General features: G+C 41.4%; 1 protein-coding gene across 1 annotated transcript; it reads right to left on the reverse strand.

Moving 5' to 3' along the window:
• Positions 1–1,623: 1,623 nt before the first annotated feature.
• Positions 1,624–24,108, reverse strand: LOC126071213 (adhesion G protein-coupled receptor E2-like). Its single transcript, XM_049875458.1, has 9 exons — positions 24,064–24,108; positions 16,062–16,211; positions 15,679–15,858; positions 9,739–9,936; positions 9,243–9,472; positions 3,728–3,794; positions 3,161–3,252; positions 1,807–1,975; positions 1,624–1,725 (listed from the first exon to the last, which is right to left on the reverse strand). The coding sequence occupies exons 1-9, from the start codon at positions 24,106–24,108 to the stop codon at positions 1,624–1,626; spliced, it is 1,233 nt and encodes a 410-aa protein (XP_049731415.1).
• Positions 24,109–25,125: the final 1,017 nt, after the last annotated feature.

The following is a 25,125-nucleotide window of genomic DNA, read 5'->3' on the forward strand; positions in this document are numbered from 1 at the left end:
TAATTAATAGTGTTAGAAGTTGATGAGAGGACATTTAGGGACATCGGGGTCATTGTAGGCCTCAGAGAGATTGGTTTTGGTGGAATGATGGGGGTAAGAGGCCATGTTTGCATGGGCTGAGGGAATGAATGGGAGGCAAGGAAATGGAGACGGAGAAAAGCCAACTCTTGACTGGTAACAGGAAGAGGATATAAGGGCAAGTACTACCTACCTGTTTGTAAGATGAAAGGGAACCAAACATAAATGGGAAGAGGGGTATATATCTGTATCTATCTATGAGAGAATGCATGTATGAACCATTATATAAGGGTATTGAGAAAGCAGGAAATATGGGATCCAAAGTGTCGTCTTGATGACTTGACTTTTCTCTGTGAAGTAGGTGGTGAGAACATTTGTGGAGCAAAGTGGTTGGGATAGAAGAAACACTTTTGGAACCAGTGATCGTGGCAGTTGGGTGAACAAGTTTGTGAGAGAGATGCAGAAGGATGACCTGGCAGTGTTCTGCTCTCCTTATATACTGGAAGGAAGGCTCAGAGGGGCTTAAATTTCGTTGACTGAAGAGACCCTGCACAGTTCGCATAAATTCCATGAGTCTTACTTCCCTCATCTGTCAAATGGGATCATAATCACACTTATAGCAGGGAAGATGGGAGAAGAGGTGGGAAAACATAGATAAAAGAACTTTGTGAATCTAAACCAATGAAGGTTAGTTATTAGCAATCGTTGCTGTTAGTTTTTTCTTTCTGGTCTTGTAGTGGGTAGAGTGTGTTGAAAATACCACGCAGACTGAGAACGTCTCAAATTCCAGTTAACATTTCTGTTTACTTCATAAATAAGTACACCATGCCTCTTTTTTTGGCCTTTTTTTTTTGAGGGATGGTGCTGAGTGACTGTGAGATAGAAGTGAGTATAGAGGAGAACCCCACTGTCATCGAGTCAATTCCAACTCATAGTGGCATTATAGTGACCCTATAAGACAGAGTAGAACTGCCCCATAGAGTTTCTGCATCACTGGGGCTCCTGGTGGCATAGTAGTTAAGAGCTAGGGCTGCTAACCAAAAGGTACACAGCTGGAATACACCAGGTGCTCCTTGGAAACTCTATGGGGCGGTTCTACTCTGTCCTGTAGGGTTGCTATAAGTTGGAATCGACTTGCAACAGCAACGAGTTTGATTTTGGTTTGGTAGAGGAAAAGTATAGACTAACGTGGCTCTGAGAATATTGAGCATCAGTGTTTCACATGACTGATTCCTGCTTACTTAGTTCACCAGAACCTCTAAAAGTAAGGATTTTCTCTTATAAATAGAGTTGAACAGTACACGGCACCATGAGCAGCATGTAGTAGGTGTTGGATAAGAGTGTTGCTGTGCAAGAGTCAGGAAGAACACAGTTCCCTAAGGAGTAAGAGCAACAGATGTTTTTTTAAACAAGCTTTCTAACTGAGACCATTGTTAATGGAGAAAAGTGCCTTCAGTGAGTCAAGAAGTAAACCAAGTATGAACCATCCTAGGGCATCACCTGCTGTAGACCCGGATGACTCAATGTGATTGGTATGTGCTGCCTGAGTGGATCAGTTAGTGAAGTGCTCTGGGGAAGAACAATGCATGGTCTTACCACGCTGGGTTAGGAGGCGTCAGGCATGACACTGCTGGACAGCATGTATATCTCAGACTCCTCTCTCAATTTCCTGATTCCTATGAACCATTTCCTGTATTGCTCCTGGACCTGCAGAGGCAAGTGCTCAGGGTCAGCTCACTCAAAGGGGTGAGACAAGAATAGTCCTTGGTAGGAGGCAGGCAGTGGTACCTGCTGACTGAGGAGGCAGTAGACCAGGAAGATAAAGACGCCCTGCAGGCTGTTGATGATGGTGAAGAGGTAGGCCATGACCTGGGCAGCTGGGCCCACCTGCAAGATACCCAAACTCCAGGTGCAGCCCAGGATGAAGAGCTGAGCCATTGCTTTAAATGTCAGCGTCCTGGGAGGGAAGAGAAAGGATTCCTGTCATGTAGTCAGAGCATCAAAATCGAGGTCACTATCATCTCTACCCTGTGGTCCCCTCTACCAACACTTCGTCTCCCCTAGAGTTGAGTTCTCAGACTGGGTTGTGATCAGCCTTAGTTTTCACTGTCAATGATTCCCCCAAAGAAAAAGCGATTTGTTTTCAGGATATTTTGAGTTGGACTCAAAGTGACACTTTATCATGTGGGTTTCAAAAGAATTGTGATGTTCCATGAAGGTCCTTATATTATTTAACTGACATTACTGTGTCCGTGATGGGCACTCGGATCTGTGCTACGGTCTGGGTATTAAACGTAAAAAAGACAAGATTTCTGTTTTCATAGAGTTCTAGTCAAATGACTAATTCAACCAAACAACGGTATGCGATATTTGGGAAGGATAGTGATAGGAACCTAGAGGAAGGAGCATTGATTTTGTACAAGGGTGCCTGGAACAAATCCAAGCCTTTTGGAGGATTTGATATTGAACAGGATTTTTCGCTGGGTGGCACAAACTGTTTGCACTCAACTACTATTTGAAAAATAGTGGTTTGAACCCACTCAGTGGCACTGAAGAAAGGCCTGGCAATAAGCCCCCATAAAGATTGTTGTGTGCCATTGAGTTTTCAGACTCATAATGCCTTAGCTGTGAAAACTCTATGGAGCTCAGTTCTAGCCTGTACCATGCAGGGTATCCATGAGTCAGAATTGATAGATGGCAATGGGTTTGGTTTGGTTGTAGGATTTTTCCAGATGGAGGAATGCTTGAGGGTCAGGAAGGAGCCCAATCTGAGGGTGAGGTATGAAAGTGCAAGCTGGGTTGTGGGAACAGTCATGCATTGTTCTAAGTGCTTCTTGAATAAATAAATGTGCTTTGACCTTTGTCATAGGACTGCTGCTGGCAAAAGCTAAAAATGCGTTTATCAGGCAATGTCAATTCTTGTTCAATTCCTTGTTGCTGGGGAGTCAGAAGCTTGGATTATAAATGGACAGAACATTTTGACTGGAGTGTCAGGAGCAGAACACTGAGTCTAGGCTGGATGCCTTGGAAGGATTCTCCTGCATCTGCTTACCCTGAGGATATCAGGAGCTACAGAGGCAGTTGGCTTTGCCCTTTGGACCACACATGTCTATGGGGTTGTGTGCCGTCTTCTGCATCTTACCTGGTGTTCTGAAGGGTGGACACATCACTGTTGAGGGATGAGAGTTTGTTTTTCAAAATCCAGAGGGTCATCAAAAAGAAAGCTAAATTGACCTTTGGGAAATCATAGAAGGTTTATTGAATAACATTTCAAACCTGGTGTCTATTCACCCTTGCCTATAAAACACTGATTCCATACTTAAGTAATTTTTATATTTAGTAACAGTTTATGATAAGAGCCTTAGTGGCACAGTGGTTAAGCACTTGACTGCTAACCAGAAGGTCGGTGGTTCAAACCCACCAGCAGCTACCTGGGAAAAAGATGTGGCATCCCGCTCTCGTAAAGATTTATAGCCTCGGGAGCCCTGTATGGCAGTTCTACTCTGTCCTATAGGGTCACTATGAGTCGGAATCAACTCGACAGCAATGGTAGCAGTTCTTGAGTTTGTAGATTTCGGAGCAGTCTTAGAGAACCAAGTCAAACCTATGACAACCCAGGGACATTCCTGCTCCTGTCACCTTTTTATGAATACTGCTCTTCTAATGACCCTCAGCTGGGCAGTAATGATGCTCTGGTGTCATTACTCACAGAGAAGATGGCGCAGACTGGTCCAAGGAAGCCCCATATAAATCCCTTTTCTGGGTGGAGCCAACAGCTGATCAAGAGAGATTAAAAATTCATTGATCCTTGAGAGTATAGAATAGCTATATAAATTCATTCATACATCCATCCATTCATTCGTAATTCAACAAATATTGAGTGTCTCTTATGTGACAGAACTCCGTGGTTGGCTTTGAAGATAGAGTGGTGAAGAAAGTACACATGGTCTTAGACTCCATGTATCTCACAATCAGGGAAGACGCATGATATAAGACATATTTTAGCAATAAAACAAAAATGGGAGGGTATGTGAATATATCATTATATGCCATGATTAGTTTTTGGTCTGTGGACTATGATGATTAAGGAAGGTTCCCCAAGAAAATTATATTTTAGCTGAGATGTGAAGGTTGAGTGGATGTTATTGAGCTAGATATGTTGAAGTAGGGGACGGGGTATAAACATGTGAACAGTTACTGAGAGTCCTGTGAACATAACGTGGTTTTAAGGGCATTTCTTATACTATTCAATTTGATCCTTTTTGTTTGTTTGCTACAAATCCCAATCACTGAATTAAAAAAAAAAACTGCATTATTGAGACATATTTCACATACTATAGATTCACCCTTTTAAAGTGTACATTTCAGAGGTATTTAGAATATTTACACAGTTGTGCAATCATCACCACAAACAAATCTTAGAACATTTTCAGCTTGCGAAAAAGAAACCTTGCACACATTAGCAGTCATTCCCCAAACCCACTTTCCTCACACCTTTCCCAGCCCCAAACCAAAAACCAAACCCCTTGCTGTCAAGTTGAATCGATTCTGACTTATAGAGACTCTATAGGACAGAGTAGAACTGCCTCATGTGGTTCCCAAGGAGCTGCTGGTAGATTTGAACTGCCAATCTTTTGATTAGCAAATTGAGCTCTTAGCCACTTGGCCACCAAGGCTCCTCCCAGCCCCAGGCAACCATTAACTGTTTCTGGATTTGCCTATTATGGACATTTCATGTAAATGGAATACAATATGTAGTTTTTGTGACTGGCTTCTTTCACTTAACATTATGTTTTAAGGTTCATCCGTGTTATACATGTATCAGCACCTCATTCTCTATTATGGCTGAATAATAGTCCATTGTGTGGCTATACCTCCTTTTGTTTATCCGTTCATCAGTTGATGAACATTTGGGCTATTTCCAGATTTTGGGTATTATGAATAATGTCGCTAGGGATATTCATGTACAAGTTTTTGTGTGGACGTATGTTTTGTCTGAGGTAGTTATACCTAGGAAGATCCCTGGGTGGCACAAATGGTTTGCCCTCATCTACTAACCTAAGGGTTGGCAGTTTGAATGCACCCAGTGGCACCCCAGAAGAAAGGCCTGGCAATGTGCTTCCATAAAGATTACAGCCAAGAAAAGCCCGTGGGGCAGTTTTGCTTTGTAACACATGGGGTCACCATGGGTCAGAATCGACTTGATGACAATGGTTTTTCTTTTCTTTTTTTTGGTTTATATACCTAGGAATGGGATTTCTGAGTGATATAGTAAGTCTATGTTTAGGATTTTGGAACTGCAAAACTGTTTTCCAAAGTGGCTGCACCATTTTACATTCCCACGAGCAATGTATGAGGGTTGCAATTTCTCCACGCCCTTTCCAATACTTTTTTATTATCTGTGAAGCACTTAACTGTAGAAGATCAAAGAATACAGCCTTCTGTATGGATTGTACCTTAACATAAATAAAACAGAAATCCTCACCACTGGGTCAATAAACATCATCATACTAAACTTAAAAAAGATTGAAGTTGTCAAGGGTTTCATTTTACTTGGATCCGCAATCAACGCCCATAGAAGCAGCAGTCAAGAAATCAAGTGAAGTATTGCATTGGGCTAATCTGCTGCAAAAGACCTCTTTCAAGTGTTAACAAGCAAATTATCACTTTGAGGACTAAGGCTTGTGTGACCCAAGCCATGGTATTTTCAGTCGCCTCATATGCACATGAAAGCTGGACAATGAATAAGGAAGACAGAAGAAGAACTGATGCCTTTCAATTGTGGTGTTGGTGAAGAATATTGAATATACCATGGACTGCCAAAAGAACGAAAGAACAAACAAGTCTGTCTAGAAGTACAGCCAGAATGCTCCTTAGAATTGAGGATGATGAGACCTCGTCTCACGTACTTAGGTTGTGTTATTAGGAGTCTAGTGCCTTCTTTTTTCCTGGGTCTCTCCTGAGCATGGGTGCTGCTTTGTGCATATGTGCAGCCTTTTAGACCCCCAGGAATATATCGGAGTTTTTGAGAGTTCCCTATGGTCCTTTAGTTCTCCAGTATTTTGTTTTAAATTCTTGGCCAAGCTCTTGTTGGCCTCAACTGAAATCATAGTCTTTGGCGGCTGGTGATGTTGCCAGCAATTTGTTGTTGTTTTGGAAATGACCTGTATATAGGCTTTTTTGTCCCTTGCTGGAATGAATTAAGTAGCCACCAAACTCTGGGAATAGAAGAATTCCCAGGAAGCTGAAAGTTTGGGGGAAATATTGACTGTCCTTAGGGAATGACGATGATTGTCAGTGGAGACTTTCCTGTTGCTGTGAGGCTGAACAGGGTTTATGTGGGTAAGTTTTATGGTATGTATGTGAGATCTAGCTCAGTAAAGGTGCAAAAAAAGAAGCCTAGTATTAAGAAGTTGAAAATAAAAGAGTGCAAGGTCTGAACCTGACTTCCTGGGATTGGTTCTTAGCTCTGCCAGGTACTAACTGGTGCAGCTTTGGGCATTGACTGAAATGGTTCATGCCTCATATACTTCATAGTATTTGTGTGAGGTTTATGTGAGTTAATAGAAGTCAAAATGATTAGAAAAGTGCCTGGCACATTGGAAACACCTTGTAAATAATAGCTATGATACTAGATATTATTTTGATTATTTAAATCAGCCCAAATTTTCCAAATGAAAATGGATAAAGAAGTAAGTAGGATAAGCCAATGAAGTCCTAGAAACTTCTGATTCCATCTTTGCTATCTCAAGGACTACCATGCATCTGTCAGTCTGTCATACTGTGGGGGCTTGCATGTTGCTGTAATGCTGGAGGCTATGCCACCAGTATTCAAACACCAGCAGAGTCACCTGTGCTGGTTTCAGCTGAGCTTCCAGACTAAGACAGGCTAAAAAGAAGGACTTGGTGGTCTACTTCTGAATGTAAGTAGCCAGTGAAAATCTTATGAATAGCAGTGGTACACTGTCTGATATAGTACTGGAGGATGAACTCCTCAGGTTGGAAGGCACTCAAAGTATGACTGAGGAAGAGCTGCCTTCTCAAAGTAAAGTCATCCTTAATAACAGGGATGGAGTCAAGCTTTCAAGACCTTCATTTGCTGGTGTGGCACGACTCAAAATGAGAAGAAAAAGCTGCAAACATCCATCAATAATTGGAATATGGAATGTATAAAGCATGTATCTAGGAAAATTGGAAATTGTGAAAAATGAAATGAAACGCATAAACATCAATATCCTAGGCATTAGTGAGCTGAAATGGACTGGTATTGGCCATTTTGAATTGGACAATCATATGGTCTACTATGCTGGGAATGACAACTTGAAGAGGAATGGTGTTGCATTCATCACCAAAAAAAACCATTTCAAGATCTATCCTGAAGTACAATGCTGTCAGTGATAGGATAATATCCATACCTCTACAAGGAAGATCAGTTAATACGACTATTATTCAAATTTTTACACCAACCACGAAGGCCAAAGATGAAGAAGTTGAAGATTTTTACCAACTTCTGCAGTCTGAAATTGGTCAAGCATGCAATCAAGATGCATCAGTGATTACTGGTGATTGGAACGTGAAAGTTGGAAACAAAGAGGAAGGATCAGTATTTGGAAAATATGGCCTTGGTGACACAATCAATGCCGGAGACTGCATGACAGAATTTTGTGAGACCAACCACTTTTTCATTGCAAATACCTTTTTCCAACGACATCAATGGTGACCATACAAGTGGACTTCTCCAGATGGAATACACAGGAATGAAATCAACTACGTCTGTGGAAAGGCGATGGAAAAGCTGAATATCATCAGTCAGAGCAAGACCAGGGGCCAGGTGCAGAACAGGCCATCAATTGCTCATATGCAGGTTCAAGCTGAAACTGAAGAAAATTAGAACAAGTGCTTAAGAGCCAAAGTACGACCTTGAGTATATCCCACCTAAATTTAGAGACCATTTCAAGAATAGCTTTTACGGGTTGAACACTAATAACTAAAGACCAGATGAGTTGTGGAATGACATCAAGGACATCATATATGAAGAAAGCAAGAGGTCATTAAAAAGACAGAAAAGAAAGACCAAAATGGATGTCAGAAGAGACTCTGAAACTTGCTCTTGAATGTCGAGTAGTTAAAATGAAAGGAAGAAAGGATGAAGTAAACGAGCCGTACAGAAGATTTCAAAGGGTGGCTCAAGAAGACAAAGTGAAGTATTACAATGACATGTGCAAAGACCTGGAGATAGAAAACCAAAAGGAAAGCACACAATCAACATTTCTCAAGCTGAAGGAACTGCAGAAAAAATTCAAGCCTCGAGTCACAATACTGGAGGATTCTACATGGAAAATATTAAATGACTCAGCAAGCATCAAAAGAAGGTGGAAGGAATACACAGAGTCACTAAACCCAAAAAGAATTGGTTGATGTTCAACCATTTCAGGAGGTACCCTATGAGCAGGAAGAAGTCCAAGCTACACTGAAGGCATTGGTGAAAAACAGGGCTCCATGAAATGACGGAATACTAATTGAGATGTTTCAACAAATGGATGTAGCATGGAAAGTCTCACGGGTCTAAGCCAAGAAATTTGGAAGACAGCTACTTGGCCAACCGACTGGAAGAGATCTATATTTATGCCTATTCCCGAGAAAGGTGATACCACCAAATGGGGAAATTACAAACAATATCACTAATATCACATGCAAGTAAATTTTGCTGACGATCATTCAAAAGTGGCTGCAGCAATACATCAGCAGAGTGCTGGCAAGGAATATTGAATATACCATGCTCCTTAGAAGCATTGATGGCAAAACTATGTCTCAAATATTTTGGATATGTTATCAGGAGAGGTCAGTCCCTGGAGAAGGACATCATCCTTGGTAGAGGGTCAGTGAAAAAGAGGAACCCTCGATGAGATGGATTGACTCACTGGCTGCAACAATGGGCTGAAACATAACAAGGATTGTGAGGATGGCACAGAACCAGGCAGTTTCTGTTGTACGTGGGGTCACCATGAGTCAGACCAACTCGACGACACCTAACAACAACATCTCAAGGTCAGAGATTTGAGGACATTTTCCTTAATTATTAAAATCATTTGCCAGAAAGATGTTCTAGGACTTATAGTTTCCCTTTGGATATTATGCTCTGGCATAACCAAAGGGCTACATTTGTTCTAGTAGTGGCTATGGTCAAGATGGAGAGAGTACGCACAGGTAGAATTTTCACTTACCGGGCAGATGTTCCATAAAGGTGAGGTCTGGATGCTGCAGAAATTGCCACAATCACAGCTGGGACTCCGTAGCCCACAGGGAACATGGGCTTCCGTCTGTTCATGCTGGAGTAGTTGACCACCGTCGGGTTTCTCGCAGTGAAGAAGAGGTGCAGGCCCTCCAGCAGCATCCAGGTGAAGGCGGCCAGGTAGAGGTGGTGTAAGGTACCAGCGATAATGGCACACAGCACCTGGGGGAGCAGGAAGAGTGACCCAGAGCAGCCATCAGGGTGTGTGTGTGTTCCCAGGGCCTCTCCGGTGCCTTTCAGTGGGCATAAACCTGATGTATGTGGAGGACTTGTCAAAAGAGAATGGTTTTCTAGTTGAGTCAGGACTGCTTACCTCTCTAACCTTTCTGAGACTCAAGGCCATTTGACTAAGGGATGAAGCACTGCATGGCTCCATGAGCCCAGCCTCTCCTGGGGCAGGGCAGGGAGTTCTTAGGGACAGTCAGTACCTTTGGCTCAGTTTGGTCGATCCCCACAAGGAAGAGGAGGTGAGCTAGGAAGAGGCAGAGAGATAGCTGGAGGTGGATTGAGGTGCTGGTGTTCTGGATGGCTTTACACAGGAGGAAGGTGAGGGCTGCCAGAAGGAGGCACAGCAGAGAGAGGCCCAGTCCCACGTAGGTGATCACAGCCAGCACAGGACCCTCCTCCTGGGACCCAGCAAAGAGGAGTTCATGGTCAGACTTCCCTGTTGTGGGATAATTACCACTTCGAAGTTTTATTTTTTTTGAACATGGAAAATTTTGGAATGGAGGAGCCAGGTAAATTTGTGATGTTCGTAGATAAGTGACTCCAGGTTCAGATGTTTAGAAATTTATGTGCTATAATAGTTCCTTGGATTGATTAATTCAGCCACTGCAAGTATTGAGAGATAGGAGAGTCCTTACTCAAAACCAAGCCCTGGAGCTCACAAGGGTTTATTTTCCTCCAGACTTTTGGGCATAACTAAGTGTACAGGGTCTCACATAGGTGAAAAGCTTCACGTAGAGCACCGTCCTCCATCCCCATAGGTGATGTGCTGTGACAGAGTCTGGACTTGGAGACTCAATCCAGGCATCTGACTCCCCACACTGGACTCTCTTCGCTCATCCCAGCACCAGCTATTCTTTGTTGATCACTAATCTTTATAGGTTTAGAAAGGGATCTTTGGCTAAAGGAAGAAAATTACTTTTCTTTTGATGATTGCAAAAATAAAAAAAACCAAACCCATTGCTGTCGGGTCAATTCTAACTCACAGCGATCCTATAGGATAGAGTAGAACTGCCCCATAGGGTTTCCAAGGAGCAGTTGGTCGATTTGAACTGGAAGCCTCTTTGTTAGCAGCCAAGCTCTTAACCACTGTGCCACCAGGGCTGTGTTGATGATGAGCCAAAAAAAAAAAAAAAAAAAAGCCAAACAAAAAAAAAAACCCATTGCTGCCCAGTCAGTTCTGACTCATAGGGACCATATAGGACAGAGTAGAATTGTCCCATAGGGTTTCCGAGGAGTGCCTGGTGGATTCAAACTGCCAACTTTTTGATTAGCAGCTGTAGATCTTAAGGGCTACGCCACAAAGGTTCCATTGATGATGGTAGTAGCCAGAAATTCATATTTTCCTACTTTTTTTTCACTTGAAAATCATTAAAAGCCATAAGTGGAATGAAAAAAAACTCCACCAATTCTATTTCAATCTGTCTAGGAGAAAGAGAGAGATAGAGAGAGGGAGAGTGAGAAAAGAGGAGTAGAGGAAATGAGAGAGAAAGAGAGAGGGGGACAGGAGAGGAGAGGGAATAGGGATAAAATGTTAAAAATAGATACATATGGATAAAAGGTGTTCTTCTCCTAGTTTTACTTTTGCAGTTTACCTGAAATTTCAAATTATTCCTTAATAAGAAGTTTAAAATAAATAAGTCCTTCAAGTTATTTTGATGTATGCTAAATTTTGAAAGCATTTGGTCTAAAGACAAAGATCTAATTTCCCTACTACAGAGTGAGCTCCCGCAAATCAATAACAAATGGATCAACAAGCTAATAAATAGAAAAGTGGGGAAAGGATGTGAACAACCTGTTTCCAGGAAAGGAAATACAAATGAATATAAATATGTTCAATTTCATTCATAATAAAAGAAAGGTAAATAAAAATTCTTCTAGATGCCATATTACCTACTGGATGGGCAAAGGTACAAAAATTTGATAATTGTGGTGATGAGGGTGTGAGAGGTCACACATACTGTAGAGTGCTTATGGAAGACTTAACAGTTATAGCCTCTATTTATTAAAATATGGCAATATCTATCAATACATTGTTGTTAGGTGCGATCGATGTCCTGCGCCATCCTCACAATCGTTCCTATGCTTAAGCTCGTTGTTGCAGCCACTGTGTCAATCCATCTCATTGAGGGTCTTCCTCTTTTTCACTGATCTTCCACTTTACCAAGCTTGATGTCCTTCTCCAGGGACTGATCTTTCCTGATAACGTGTCCAACATATGTGAGAAGTAGTCTCGCCATCCTTACTTTTAAGGATTATTCTGGTTGTACTTCTTTCAAGACAGATTTATTCATTCTTTTGGCAGCCCATGGTATAGTCAATATTCTTCACCAGCACCACAACTCAAAGGTGCCAACTCTTCTTTGGTCTTCTTTATTCATCATCCAGCTTTGACATGCATAGGAGGCGATTGAAAACATCATGGCTTGGGTCAGGCGCACCTTAGTCTTCAAGGTGAGATCTTTGCCTTTCAACACTTTAAAGAGGTCTTTTGCAGCAGATTTGCCCAAAGCAATGGGTCTGTTGATTTCTTGCCTGCTGCTTCCAAGGGTGTTGATTGTGGATCCAGGTAAAATGAAATCCTTGACAACTTCAATCTTTTCTCCGTTTATCGTGATGTTGCTTATTGGTCCAGTTGTAAGGATTTTTATTTTCTTTATGTTGAGGCATGGTCCATGCTGAACACTGTAGTCTTTGATCTTCATCAGTAGGTGATTCAAGTCCTCTTCACTTTCAGCAAGCAAGGCTGTGTCATCTGCATAATGCATGTTGTTAATGAGTCTTCTTCTAATCCTGATGCCCTGTTCTTCATAGAGTCTAGCTTCTCAGATTTGCTCAGCATACAGACTGAATAAATTGTATAGGTATGGTAAAAGAATACAATCCTGGAGCACACCTTTCCTGACTTTAAACTACACAGTATCTCCTTGTTATGTTAGAACAACCTCCTCTTGATCCGAGTGCAGGTTCCTCATGAACACAATTAAGTGTTCTGGAATTCCCGTTCTCTGCAATGTTATCCATAATTTGTTATGCACCACACAGTTGAATGCTTTTGCATAGCCAATAAAACATGGGTAAAACATCTTTCTGGTATTCTCTGCTTTCACCTAGGATCCATCTGACATCAACAATGATATCCCTGGTTCTACCTCCTCTTCTGAATCCGGCTTGAGTTTTGGCAGTTCCCTGTTGATCTACTGCTGCAGCCACTTTTAAATGATCTTCAGCAAAATTTTACTTGTGTGTGATATTAATGATATTGTTTGATAATTTCCACATTCAGAGGGATCACCTTTCTTGGGAATAGACATAAATATAGATCTCTTCCAGTCAGTTGGCCAGGTAGCTGTCATCCAAATTTCTTGGCTTAGGCCAGTGAGCACTTCCAGTGCTGCCTCTGTTTGTTGAAACATCACAATTGGTATTCCAGCAATTCCTGGAGCCTTGTTTTCCACCAGTGCCTTCAGTGCAGCTTGGACTTCTTCCTTCAGAACCATTGGTTCCTGCTCATATGGTACCTCCTGAAATGGTTAAATGTCGACCAGTTCTTTTTGGTATAGTGGCTCTGTATTCCTTTCATCTTCTTTTGTTGCTTGCTGGGTCATTTAATATTTTCCCTGTAGAATCCTTCACTATTGCAACTTGAAGCTTAAATTTTTTCTTCAGTTCTTTCAGCTTGAGAAACGCCAAGCATGTTCTTCCCTTTATTGTTTTCTATCTCCAGGTCTTTTTACATGTCATTATAATAATTTACTTTGTCTTTTCGAGCCACCCTGTGACATTTTCTTTTCAGCTTTTACTTCATCATTTCTTCCTTTTGCTTTAGCTGCTTGATGTTCTAGAGCAAGTTTCATAGTCTCTTCTGACATCCATTTTAGTCTTTTCTTTCTTTCAGATTATCTCTTGCTTTCTTCATGTCCTCGATGTCATTCCACAACTCATCTGGTCTTTGGTTATTAATGTTCAATGCATCAAGTCTATTCTTGAGATGCATTGAACATTAAATTCAGGTGGAATATGCTCGAGGTCTACTTTGGCTCTTGTGGACTTGTTCTATTTTTTGTCAGTTTCAGCTTGAACTTGCATATGAGCAATTGATGGTCTGTTCCACAGTTAACCCCTGGCCTTGTTCTGACTGATGATATTGAGCTTTTCCACAGGTGTAGTCGATTTCTTTCCTGTGTATTCCATCTGGTGAGGTCCACTTTTATAGTCACTGTTGATGTTGAAAAAAGGTATTTGCAATGAAAAAGTGGTTGATCTTGGAAAATTCCATTATGTGATCTCTGACATCATTTCTGTCACCAAGGCCATATTTTCGAGCTACTGATTCTTTTTCTTTGTTTCCCACTTTTGCATTCCATTTACTGATAATTATCACTACATCCTGATTGCATGTTTGATTAATTTCAGACTGCAGAAGTTGGTAAAAATCTTCAATTTCTTCATTTTTGGCCTTAGTGGTTGGTGTGTAAATTTGAATAATATTCATATTAATTGGTCTTCCTTGTAGGAGTATGGATATTATTCTATCCCTGACACTGGTGTACTTCAGGATAGATCTTGAAATGTTCTTTCTGATGATGCACACAATGCCATTCCTCTTCAATTTGTCATTCCCAGCATAGTAGACCATATGAGTCTATATTCGTCACTATTGCTGTGGAGTCAATTGTGACTCATAGTGATCCTATAGGACAGGGTAGAACTGCCCCATAGAGTTTCCAAGGATCGCCTGGTGGATTCAACTGCTGACCTTTTGGTTAGCAGCCGCAGCTTTTACCACTATGCCACCAGGGTTTCCAGTTCCCTGGCGGTGCTGCGGTTAAACATTTGGCTGCTAACTGAAAGGTCAGTGGTTTGAACCCACCTGCTTCTCTATGGGAGAAAGATATGGCAATCTGCTTCCATAAATATTGCAGACTTGGAAACCCTGTAAGGTAGTTCTACCCTGTCCTATAGGGTCTCTATGAGTTGGCATCGAATCAGTGGCAAAGTCTAGGAGGCTAGAAGTCCAAATTCAGGGTGCCAGTTCTAGGGGAAGTCTTTCTCTGTTAGTCCTGGGGAAAGTGCTTGTCATCAATCTTTCCCTGGTCTAGGGCCTTCTCAGCACAGGACCCTGGGTCCAAAAGACACACTCCACTTCCTGGTTTTTCCTGTTTGGTGCTATTGAGGTCCTTATCTCTCTGCTTACCTCTTTTTTTTTTTTGTAAGATAAAAGGTGATGCAGGCCGCACCCTAGGGGAACTCCTCTTACATCTGGTCAGAGCTGTGACCTGAGTAAGGCTGTTGCATTTCTCCTTAATCCTTTTTGACATAACCTAATCTTGCCTCATTAACCACAGCAGAGATTAGGATTTACAACATACAGGGAAATTACATCAGGTCACAAAATGGAGGACAACCACATAACACTGGGAATCATGGCTGAGCCAAGTTGACACACATTTTTGTGGGACCCAATTCAATCATAGCAGCCTCAAAAAACCTACCCCTGGTGTAAACACACCTTCTACGAGTTATTCAATCAAACACCAATCTAGGTGCTGTTGTAAAGGGATTCTGCAGATGAAATGAAGCTCTCTAAGCAGTTGATTTAAAGATAGACTGATTATCCTGGGTGGGCCTGACCTAATCAGGTGGGCCTTCAAAGTGTCTGGGCTCCTCCTGGAGGTAGATAGTCAAAGTTCAAGAGGAATTTGATGTGAGGAACATTCTCTTGCTGGCCTCTAGAGGAACACTTCTATGTAATGAGAGGGCCTATAAGAATGTCACATGAGAGGTCACTTGATAGGCCACATGAGAAGGAATGCAGGTAGTCCCTAGCAGCTGAGTGTACTCCCTGGCTAAAAGCTAGCAAGAAAATGGAGGCCCCAGTCTTACAACCCTAAGGAACTGAATTTTGCCAACAACCAGTGAGCCTGGAGGAGGACCCCAAGACTCAGATGAGAGCACAGCCCCAGGAAACACCTTGATTTCAGTCTTATAAGACCCCATTCAGAGAACCCAGTTACCCTGGGGTGGACTTCCTACCCACAGAAACTGTGATATAATAAATTCGTAATTTTTAAGCTGCCAAGATTATGGTACTTTATTACACTGCAAAGGATAACTAATGCATATCCTCTCTGATCTCTCACCTGCACATCGTACTGGGCCATCAGGACAGCAAAGCTGCTGAGGTGGGTGCAGTGGCAGGTGGTGTTGGTGTCTTCAGTGCCCACAGTCTTGCAGCCTGTAGTGTCCCAGTGACCATATCCATGATTCCTATACTCCCAGAAGACACAGAGCACTTTCTGCCCTGGCTCAAGGGTCACCGGCTGTAGGCACAGGGCACAGATGTGAACTGGTTGTCCTGGAGCTCAGAGGTGCTGACCCAAAGCTGGCTTGGGAAGGGTTGACATTCTTGGGGACATGCTGTACCCATGGGGGACACCCTGAGCCCCAAGGCTGAATTGAGCAGCAAGGATGTGCTCAGGACTCAGGCTCCTTCCACATTCCCTCCATATACCCTAGGACTCACAGGGTGGGAGAAGATAAAGGTGACTGGGCAGCTGAGCTTCTGGTTATCATTGTTGCTCAGAAAGGCGGCGCTGACATCTGAGAGCAGGATAGGGGAGACTCCCCACAGCAAGCTCTTGTGTGTCTCGTGTAGAGCCGCAACAGCCCATCCCTGGGATGGAAACCAGGCCCACCACAGAAGGTCCTGGAGGAGGAGGCTGAGGTTGACCTCCTGGAGTCCCCACCAGGGGTCCTTTCCTCAAAGCGCTTCTTTATCACCTACTCCTCTTCTTTTAGTCCCACTCACCCCACACTTCCCTTTAATCTTTTTTAATAATTTTTATTGAGCTTTAAGTGAACGTTTACAAATCAAGTCAGTCTGTCACATATAAGCTTATATACACCTTACTCCGTACTCCCACTTACTCTCCCCCTAATGAGTCAGCCCTTCCAGTCTCTCCTTTCGTGACAATTTTGCCAGTTTCTAACCCTCTCTACCCTCCTATCTCCCCTCCAGACAGAAGATGCCAACACAGTCTCAAGTGTCCACCTGATACAAGTAGCTCATTCTTCATCAACATCTCTCTCCTACCCATTGTCCAGTCCCTTCCATGTCTAATGAGTTGTCTTCAGGAATGGTTCCTGTCCTGGGCCAACAGAAGGTTTGGGGACCATGACCGCCAGGATTCCTCTAGTCTCAGTTAGACCATTAAGTCTGGTCTTTTTATAAGAATTTGGGGTCTGCATCCCGCTGATCTCCTGCTCCCTCAGGGGTTCTCTGTTGTGCTCCCTGTCAGGGCAGTCATCGGTTGTGGCTGGGCACCATTTAGTTCTTCAGGTCTCAGGATAATGAAAGTCTCTGGTTCATGGGGCCCTTTCTGTCACTTGGGCTCATAGTTATCTTGTGACCTTGGTGTTCTTCATTCTCCTTTGATCTGGGTGGGTTGAGACCAATTGATGCATCTTAGATGGTCGCTTGTTAGCATTTAAGACCCCAGACGCCACATTTCAAAGTGGGATGCCGAATGTTTTCATAATAGTATTATTTTGCCAATTGACTTAGAAGTCCCCTTAAGCCATAGTCCCCAAACCCCCACCCTTGCTCCGCTGACCTTTGAAGCATTCAGTTTATCCCAGAAACTTCTTTGCTTTTGGTCCAGTCCAGTTGAGCTGACCTTCCCTGTATTGAGTATTGTCCTTCCCTTCACCTAAAGTAGTTCTTATCTACTAACTAATCAGTAAATAACCCTCTCCCACCCTCCCTCCCTCCCCCCCTCGTAACCACAAAAGTGTGTGTTCTTCTCAGTTTATACTATTTCTCAAGATCTTATAATAGTGGTCTTATACAATATTTGTCCTTTTGCCTCTGACTAATTTCACTCAGCATAATGCCTTCTAGGTTCCTCCATGTTATGAAATGTTTCACAGATTCGTCACTGTTCTTTATCGATGCGTAGTATTCCTTTGTGTGAATATACCACAATTTATTTACCCATTCTTCCGTTGATGAACACCTTGGTTGTTTCCAGCTTTTTGCTATTGTAAACAGAGCTGCAATAAACATAGGTGTGCATATATCTGTTCATGTGAAGGCTCTTATTTCTCTAGGGTATATTCCGAGGAGTGGGATTCCTGGGTTGTATGGTAGTTCTATTTCTAACTTTTTAAGAAAATGCCATATAGATTTCCAAAGTGGTTGTACCATTTGACATTCCCACCAGCAGTGTATAAGTTCCAATCTCTCTGCAGCCTCTCCAACATTTATTATTTTGTGTTTTTTGGATTAATGCCAGCCTTGGTAGAGTGAGATGGAATCTCATCGTAGTTTTAATTTGCATTTCTCTAATGGCTAATGATCGAGAGCATTTTCTCATGTATCTGTTAGCTGCCTGAATATCTTCTTTAGTGAAGTGTGTGTTCATATCCTTTGCCCACTTCTTGATTGGGTTGTTTGTCTTTTTGTGGTTGAGTTTTGACAGAATCATACAGATTTTAGAGATCAGGCGCTGGTCGGAGATGTCATAGCTGAAAATTCCTTCCCAGTCTGTAGGTGGTCTTTTTACTCTTTTGGTGAAGTCTTTAGATGAGCATAGGTGTTTGATTTTTAGGAGCTCCCAGTTATCTGGTTTCTCTTCGTCATTTTTGGTAATGTTTTGCATTCTGTTTATGCCTTGTATTAGGGCTCCTAACGTTGTCCCTATTTTTTCTTCCATGATCTTTATCGTTTCGATCTTTATGTTTAGGTCTTTGATCCACTTGGAGTTAGTTTTTGTGCATGGTGTGAGATATGGGTCCTGTTTCATTTTTTTGCAAATGGATATCCAGTTATGCCAGCACCATTTGTTAAAAAGACTATCTTTTCCCCAATTAACTGACACTGGGCCTTTGTCAAATATCAGCTGCTCATATGTGGATGGATTTATATCTGGATTCTCAATTCTGTTCCATTGGTCTATGTGCCTGTTGTTGTGCCAGTACCAGGCTGTTTTGACTACTGTGGCTGTATAATATGTTCTAAAATCAGGTAGAGTGAGGCCTCCCACTTTCTTCTTCTTTTTCAGTAATGCTTTACTTATCCGAGGCTTCTTTCCCTTCCATATGAAGTCGGTGATTGTTTCTCCATCACTTTAAAAAATGTCATTGGAATTTGGATTGGAATTGCATTGTATGTATAGATGGCTTTTGGTAGAATAGACATATTTACTATGTTAAGTCTTCCTATCCATGAGCAAGGTATGTTTTTCCACTTAAGTAGGTCCTTTTTAGTTTCTTGCAGTAGTACTTTGTAGTTTTCTTTATATAGGTCTTTTACATCTTTGGTAAGATTTATTCCTAAGTATTTTATCTTCTTGGGGGCTACTGTGAATGGTATTGATTTGGTGATTTCCTCTTCGATGTTCTTTTTGTTGATGTAGAGGAATCCAAGTGATTTTTGTATGTTTTTCTTGTAACCTGAAACTCTGCCAAACTCTTCTATTAGTTTCAGTAGTTTTCTGGAGGATTCCTTAGGGTTTTCTGTGTATAAGATCATGTCATCTGCAAATAGAGGTAATTTTACTTATTCCTTGCCAATCCAGATGCCCTTTATTTCTTTGTCTAGCCGAATTGCTCTGGCTAGCACCTCTAGCACAATATTGAATAAGAGCGGTGATAAAGGGTATCCTTGTCTGGTTCTCATTCTCAAGGAAAATGCTTTCAGGCTCTCTCCATTTAGAATGATGTTGGCTGTCGGCTTTGTATAGATGCCTTTTATTATGTTGAGGAATTTTCCTTCAATTCCTATTTTGTTAAGAGTTTTTATCATGAATGGATGTTGGACTTTGTCAAATGCCTTTTCTGCATCAATTAATAAGATCATGTGGTTTTTGTCTTTTGTTTTATTTATATGGTGGATTACATTAATGGTTTTTCTAATACTGAACCAACCTTGCATAAAAAGAAAATTTTTTTTTTTTTTAACCTGGCATACCTGGTATAAATCCCACTTGGTCGTGGTGGATTATTTTTTTGATATGTTGTTGAATTCTATTGGGTAGAATTTTGTTGAGGATTTTTGCATTTATGTTCACGAGGGATATAGGTCTATAATTTTCTTCCTTTGTGGTGTCTTTTCCTGGTTTTGGTATCAGGGGTATGGTGGCTTCATAGAATGAGTTTGGCAGTAATCCGTCCTTTTCTATGCTCTGAAATACCTTTACTAGTAGTGGTGTTAACTCTTCTCTAAAAGTTTGGTATAACTCTGCTGTGAAGCTGTCTGGACCAGGGCTTTTTTTTTGTTGGGAGTTTTTTGATTACCTTTTCAATCTCTTCTTTTGTTATGGCTCTATTTAGTTGTTCTACTTCTGATTGTGTTAGTTTAGATAGGTAGTGTGTTTCTAGGAATTCATCCATTTCTTCTAGGTTTGCAAATTTGTTAGAGTACAATTTTTCGTAATAATCTTATATGATTCTTTTAATTTCAGTTGGGTCTGTTGTGATATGGCTTATCTCATTTCTTATTCGGGTTATTTGTTTCCTTTTCTGTATTTCTTTAGTCAGTCTGGCCAATGGTTTATCAATTTTGTTAATTTTTTCAAAGAACCAGCTTTTGGCTTTGTTAATTCTTTTGATTGTTTTTCTGTTCTCTAATTCATTTAGTTCAGCTCTAATTTTTATTATTTGTTTTCTTCTGGTGCCTGATGGATTCTTTTGTTGCTCACTTTCTATTTGTTCAAGTTGTAGGGACAGTTCTCTAATTTTGGCTCTTTCTTCTTTATGTATGTGTGCATTGATCAATATAAATTGATCTCTGAGCACTGCTTTTGCTGTGTCCCAGATGTTTTGATAGGAAGTGTTTTCATTCTCGTTGCATTCTATGAATTTCTTTATTCCCTCCTTAATGTCTTCTATAACCCAGTCTTTTTTGAGCAGGGTGTTGTTCAGTTTCCAAGTATTTGATTTCTTTTCCCTGATTTTTCTGTTATTGATTTCTACTTTAATGGTCTTATTGTCTGAGAAGATGCTTTGGAATATTTTGATGTTTATATTTTGCAAAGGTTTGTTTTACGACCTAATATGTGATCTATTCTAGAGAATGTTCCATGTGCACTAGAAAAAAAAGTGTACTTTGCAGCTGTTGGGTGGAGAGTTCTGTATAAGTCAATGAGGTCAAGTTGGTTGATTGTAGCAATTAGATCGTCTGTGTCTCTATTGAGCTTCTTACTGGAAGCCCTATCCTTCTCCAAAAGTGGTGTGCTGGAGACTCCTACTATAATTGTGGAGGTGTCTATCTCACTTTCCAATTCTGTTAAAGTTTGTTTTATCTATCTTGCAGCTCTGTCATTCGGTGCATAAATATTTAATATGGTTATATCTTCCTGGTCAATTGTCCCTTTAATCATTATGTAGTATCCTTCTTTATCCTTTGTGGTGGATTTAACTTTAAAGTCTATTTTGTCAGAAATTAATATTGCTACTCCTGCTCTTTTTTGATTGTTGTTTGCTTGATATATTGTTTTCCATTCTTTGAGTTTTAGTTTGTTTGTGTCTCTAAGCCTAAGTTGTGTCTCTTGTAGGCAGCATATAGACCGATGGTGTTTCTTTATCCAGTCTGAGACTCTCCGTCTCTTTATTGGTGCATTTAGTCCATTTACATTCAGTGTAATTATAGATAAGTATGAGTTCAGTGCTGTCAGTTTGATGCCTTTTTGTGTTTGTTATTGACATTTTCATTTTTCCACTTGCTATTTTGTGCTGAGAAGTTTTTCATCATAAATTGCATGTTTCTCATTTTCATAGTAGTTGAATTTATGTTTGCTGAGTCATTATGTTTTTCTTGGTTTTTATTTTGAATTATGGAATTGTTATACCTCTTTGTGGTTACCTTAATATTTACCCCTATTTTTCTAAGTAAAAATCTAACTTGTATCATCCTATATTGCCTTGTTTTCCTCTCCATACGGAAGATCTATGCCTCCTGTATTTAGTCCCTCTTTTTGATTATTGTGATCTTTTACATAATGACTTCAATGATTCCCCGTTTTGAGCCTTTTTTTTTTTTTAAATTAATCTTAATTTGTTTTTGTGACTTCCCTATTTGAGTTGATATCAGGATGTTCTGTTCTGTGACCTTGTGTTGTGTTGGTATCTGATATTATTGATTTTCTGGCCAAACAATTTCCTTTAGTAATCCTTATAGCTTTGGTTTGTTTTTTGCAAATTCTCTAAGCTTGTGTTTATCTGTAAATGTTTTAATTCCACCTTCATATTTGAGAGAGAGTTTTGCTGGATATTTTACGATCCTTGGCTGGCAGTTTTTCTCCTTCAGTGCTCTGTATATGTCATCCTATTGCCTTCTTGCCTGCGTGGTTTCTGCTGAGTAGTCTGAACTTATTCTTATTGATTCTCCTTTGTAGGAGGCCTTTCTTTTAACCCTGGCTGCTTTTAAAATTTTCTCTTTATCTTTGGTTTTGGCAAGTTTGATGATAATATGCCTTGGTGATTTTCTTTTTGGATCAATCTTATATGGGGTTCGATGAGCATCTTGGATAGATATCCTTTCGTCTTTCATGATGCCAGGGAAGTTTTCTGTCAACAAATCTTCAACTATTCTCTCTGTATTTTCTGTTATCCCTCCCTGTTCTGGAACTCCAATCACACGCAACTTATTGTTCTTGTTAGAGTCCCACAGGAGACTTAGGGTTTCTTCATTTTTTAAAATTCTTTTATCTGATTTTTCAACTATATTGGTGTCAATCGTCTTATCCTCCAGCTCCCCCACTCTGCATTCCAATTGCTCGATTCTGCTCCTCTGACTTTCTATTGAGTTGTCTAATTGTGTAATTTTACTGTTAATGTTTTGGATATCTGAATGGTGTCTCTCTATGGATTTTTGCAGCTAATTAATTTTTCCAGTGTGCTCTTGAATAATCTTTTTGATTTCTTCTACTGCTTTATCAGTGTGTTCCTTGGCTTTTTCTGTAGGTTGCCTTATTTCATTTCTGAGGTCATCCCTGATGTCTTGAAGCATTCCGTATATTAGTTTTTTATATTCCGCATCTGGCAATTCCAGGATTGTATCTTCATTTGTGAAAGATTTTGATTCTTTAATTTGGGGATTCATAGAATCAATCATGGTCTGCTTCTTTATGTGGTTGGATATCGACTACTGTCTCTGAGCCATCTATAAGATATTGTAATGATTTATTTTATATTTGCTCACTGAGTCTTATCTTGCTTTGTTTTCTTTCAGTATACATAGATGGGCTACTAGATTGTGCTGTCTCGATTGTTGTAGCCTTTGAATTACTTATGTCCTATTACCAGCTTGCTTGGGCTGTTACCAGACATATAAGCCCAAGAGTCTATTCACTATTCTTGAATAGAATCAGCTTAGGTGTTTTGTTTTTGGGTCACCAAGTGTGTGGTGTAGACTGTCACCTATTAACTTAGAGAAGTAGTGGTGATAGTTGTGTGCACCAGATTCTAGTAGCAGCAGGGGTTCACACTCCAGGGGGGGCAGGATGCTGACAGCATTCCCCCACATGCCAGTGAGATAGGTGTGTCTCTATTCCTAAAGCACTTTGGTGGGTGGGCTCTGCAGCTGTACCTTAGGCACCTAATGCATGTACCCCTAAAGATTGGTAGGCCTCAGTATCCTCAGACCCCTTTGGCAGGTGGCTAGGTGGTTTGGGTGGAGCTTCAGCCCTCAGTTCCCCATTGTGGATCAGTGAGGGCTCTGTTTAATAGGTAGAGATATCAGACCTGGAAAACTTGTCTTTCCAGTGATCCGCTAAAATACTTACAGTCAGATCTCTATCAGAATTGCCTTTGCATTATAATAGCCACCTTGTTCCCTGTAGGGATAAAAGCCAAAGGCTTTCGATCTCATATGCTTGGCTGGAGCTGGCTCTGTATTTTTATTCCAGTTTAGAGAAGTCAGGGAAGGATTTTTCGTCCCTGGGTTTTTAGTAGCTGCTTCTCTCAGGCCAGGAGAATGGGTTAGGAAAAATACAAAAAACAAAAAACCCCGGCAAAGCACTTTACTCCCTGGCCCAGGAAATGCCAATGTTAATGAAGCCACCAGGGGCAGGGAGAGGAGGGATCAGATAGATAGGAGAGAGTAGCACCCAGCAATATAGACAAAGTTACTTATCTTGCTTGGTGATGACTGTTTTATCTGAGATTCCCAAGGGGCATGTAGCCTGTGTACCCTGGCTGGGCTGAGATTGCCCCTGAGGGTCAGGCCCGCCTCTCATGCTCATGCTGTCTCAGAAGCCCTGGTCAGGTCCTCCACTCCCAGTCCAAAGCCCAGTGCCAAGGTTCCCCCGCTGGGACGCTGCACTCCAGGCTCCAAAACCAGTCACTTCCTCCCAGTGACTACTTCTTCTTTCAGCCGTGTTGTTGTGCTGCCTGCACACGCTGGCTGGGTTTCCTCCAAGGTCACTTCAGGGGGCTAGAGGTGTGTCCCATGCTTGCGCCATCTCAGGAAGCTGTGCTCAGCTCCCCTGTGCCCAGTCCAAAGTCCAGCGCCAATGTCTTCTGACTGGGACGCTGGCTCCACGCTCCAAAAACAGTCGCTCCTTGTCCATGGTTGCTCATTCTCTCGTTAGCCGCTTAAGTGTGCAGCCTGCTTGCGCTGGCTGAGTCTCTACCGAGGTTACCCCAGGGGCTAGGGGTTAGGGCTGTGTCCCGTGCCTGCCCCGCCTCAGTAAGGCACAATCAGCCCCACCACTTGGCACCAGGGAACTGCGAGGGCTCAAGACTGTGGCGTGTGACGCGGTTCCAGAAGCGGTCTCTGCTTCAGGGCGTGGCTTTTTGCTCCCCTGTCACTCAGGCCAACTCTTTATATCTGTGTTTGATGGTCAGGGTTCCTAGACTGTCAAGTATGTGATCGATTCACTTGTTTTTCTGAGTCTTTGTTGCAAGAGGGATCGGAGGTAGCTTCTACCTAGTCAGCCATCTTGGCCCCACCTCAGCGAAGTATCTAACATTTTCTAAGTCCTCTCCTTTCTAGCTTGGTATTCTGAACTTCTTGAACAAAAAAACCCAGTGCCATGAGTCAATTTTGACTCACAGCGACCCTATAGGAGAGAGTAGAACTGCCTCATAGAGTTTCCAAGGAACGCCTGGTGGATTTGAACTGCGGACCCTTTGATTAGCAGCCATGGCACTTAACCACTATGCCACCAGGGCTTCCTGAACTTCTTGAAGTATTTCTTTTACCCTCTACTGACTGTGTTTCTATTTTTTGCACTGTGGCACCCAGAGCAGGCAGGATAAAGTAAGTGAGTCTTAATGTTCCATGTGCATGAATAAAAATCACTCAGTATTTTGAGTAAATTATATATGCATACCTAAACATTTCAATGTCTTGAAGAAACTAATTTCATTTTCCATTTCTTTTAAATCAGCACAGCTTTTAGTACAATGGAGCATCAAAATGGTACTAGCTTTAAAAAATCCACGATCCACAAATCAGATGATTAAGAAATATGACTATTTTCTTAAAAACCAGGAAAGAGTAACTATCAACTGGGCCACCATAAAAGAAACATCTAGTAGATGTCAAGCAATATCTAAGTACCCAAGAGAATTCAAACTAATCA

This window comes from Elephas maximus, chromosome 3 (genome assembly GCF_024166365.1).
Source record: "Elephas maximus indicus isolate mEleMax1 chromosome 3, mEleMax1 primary haplotype, whole genome shotgun sequence".
NCBI classification, from domain to species: domain Eukaryota; kingdom Metazoa; phylum Chordata; class Mammalia; order Proboscidea; family Elephantidae; genus Elephas; species Elephas maximus.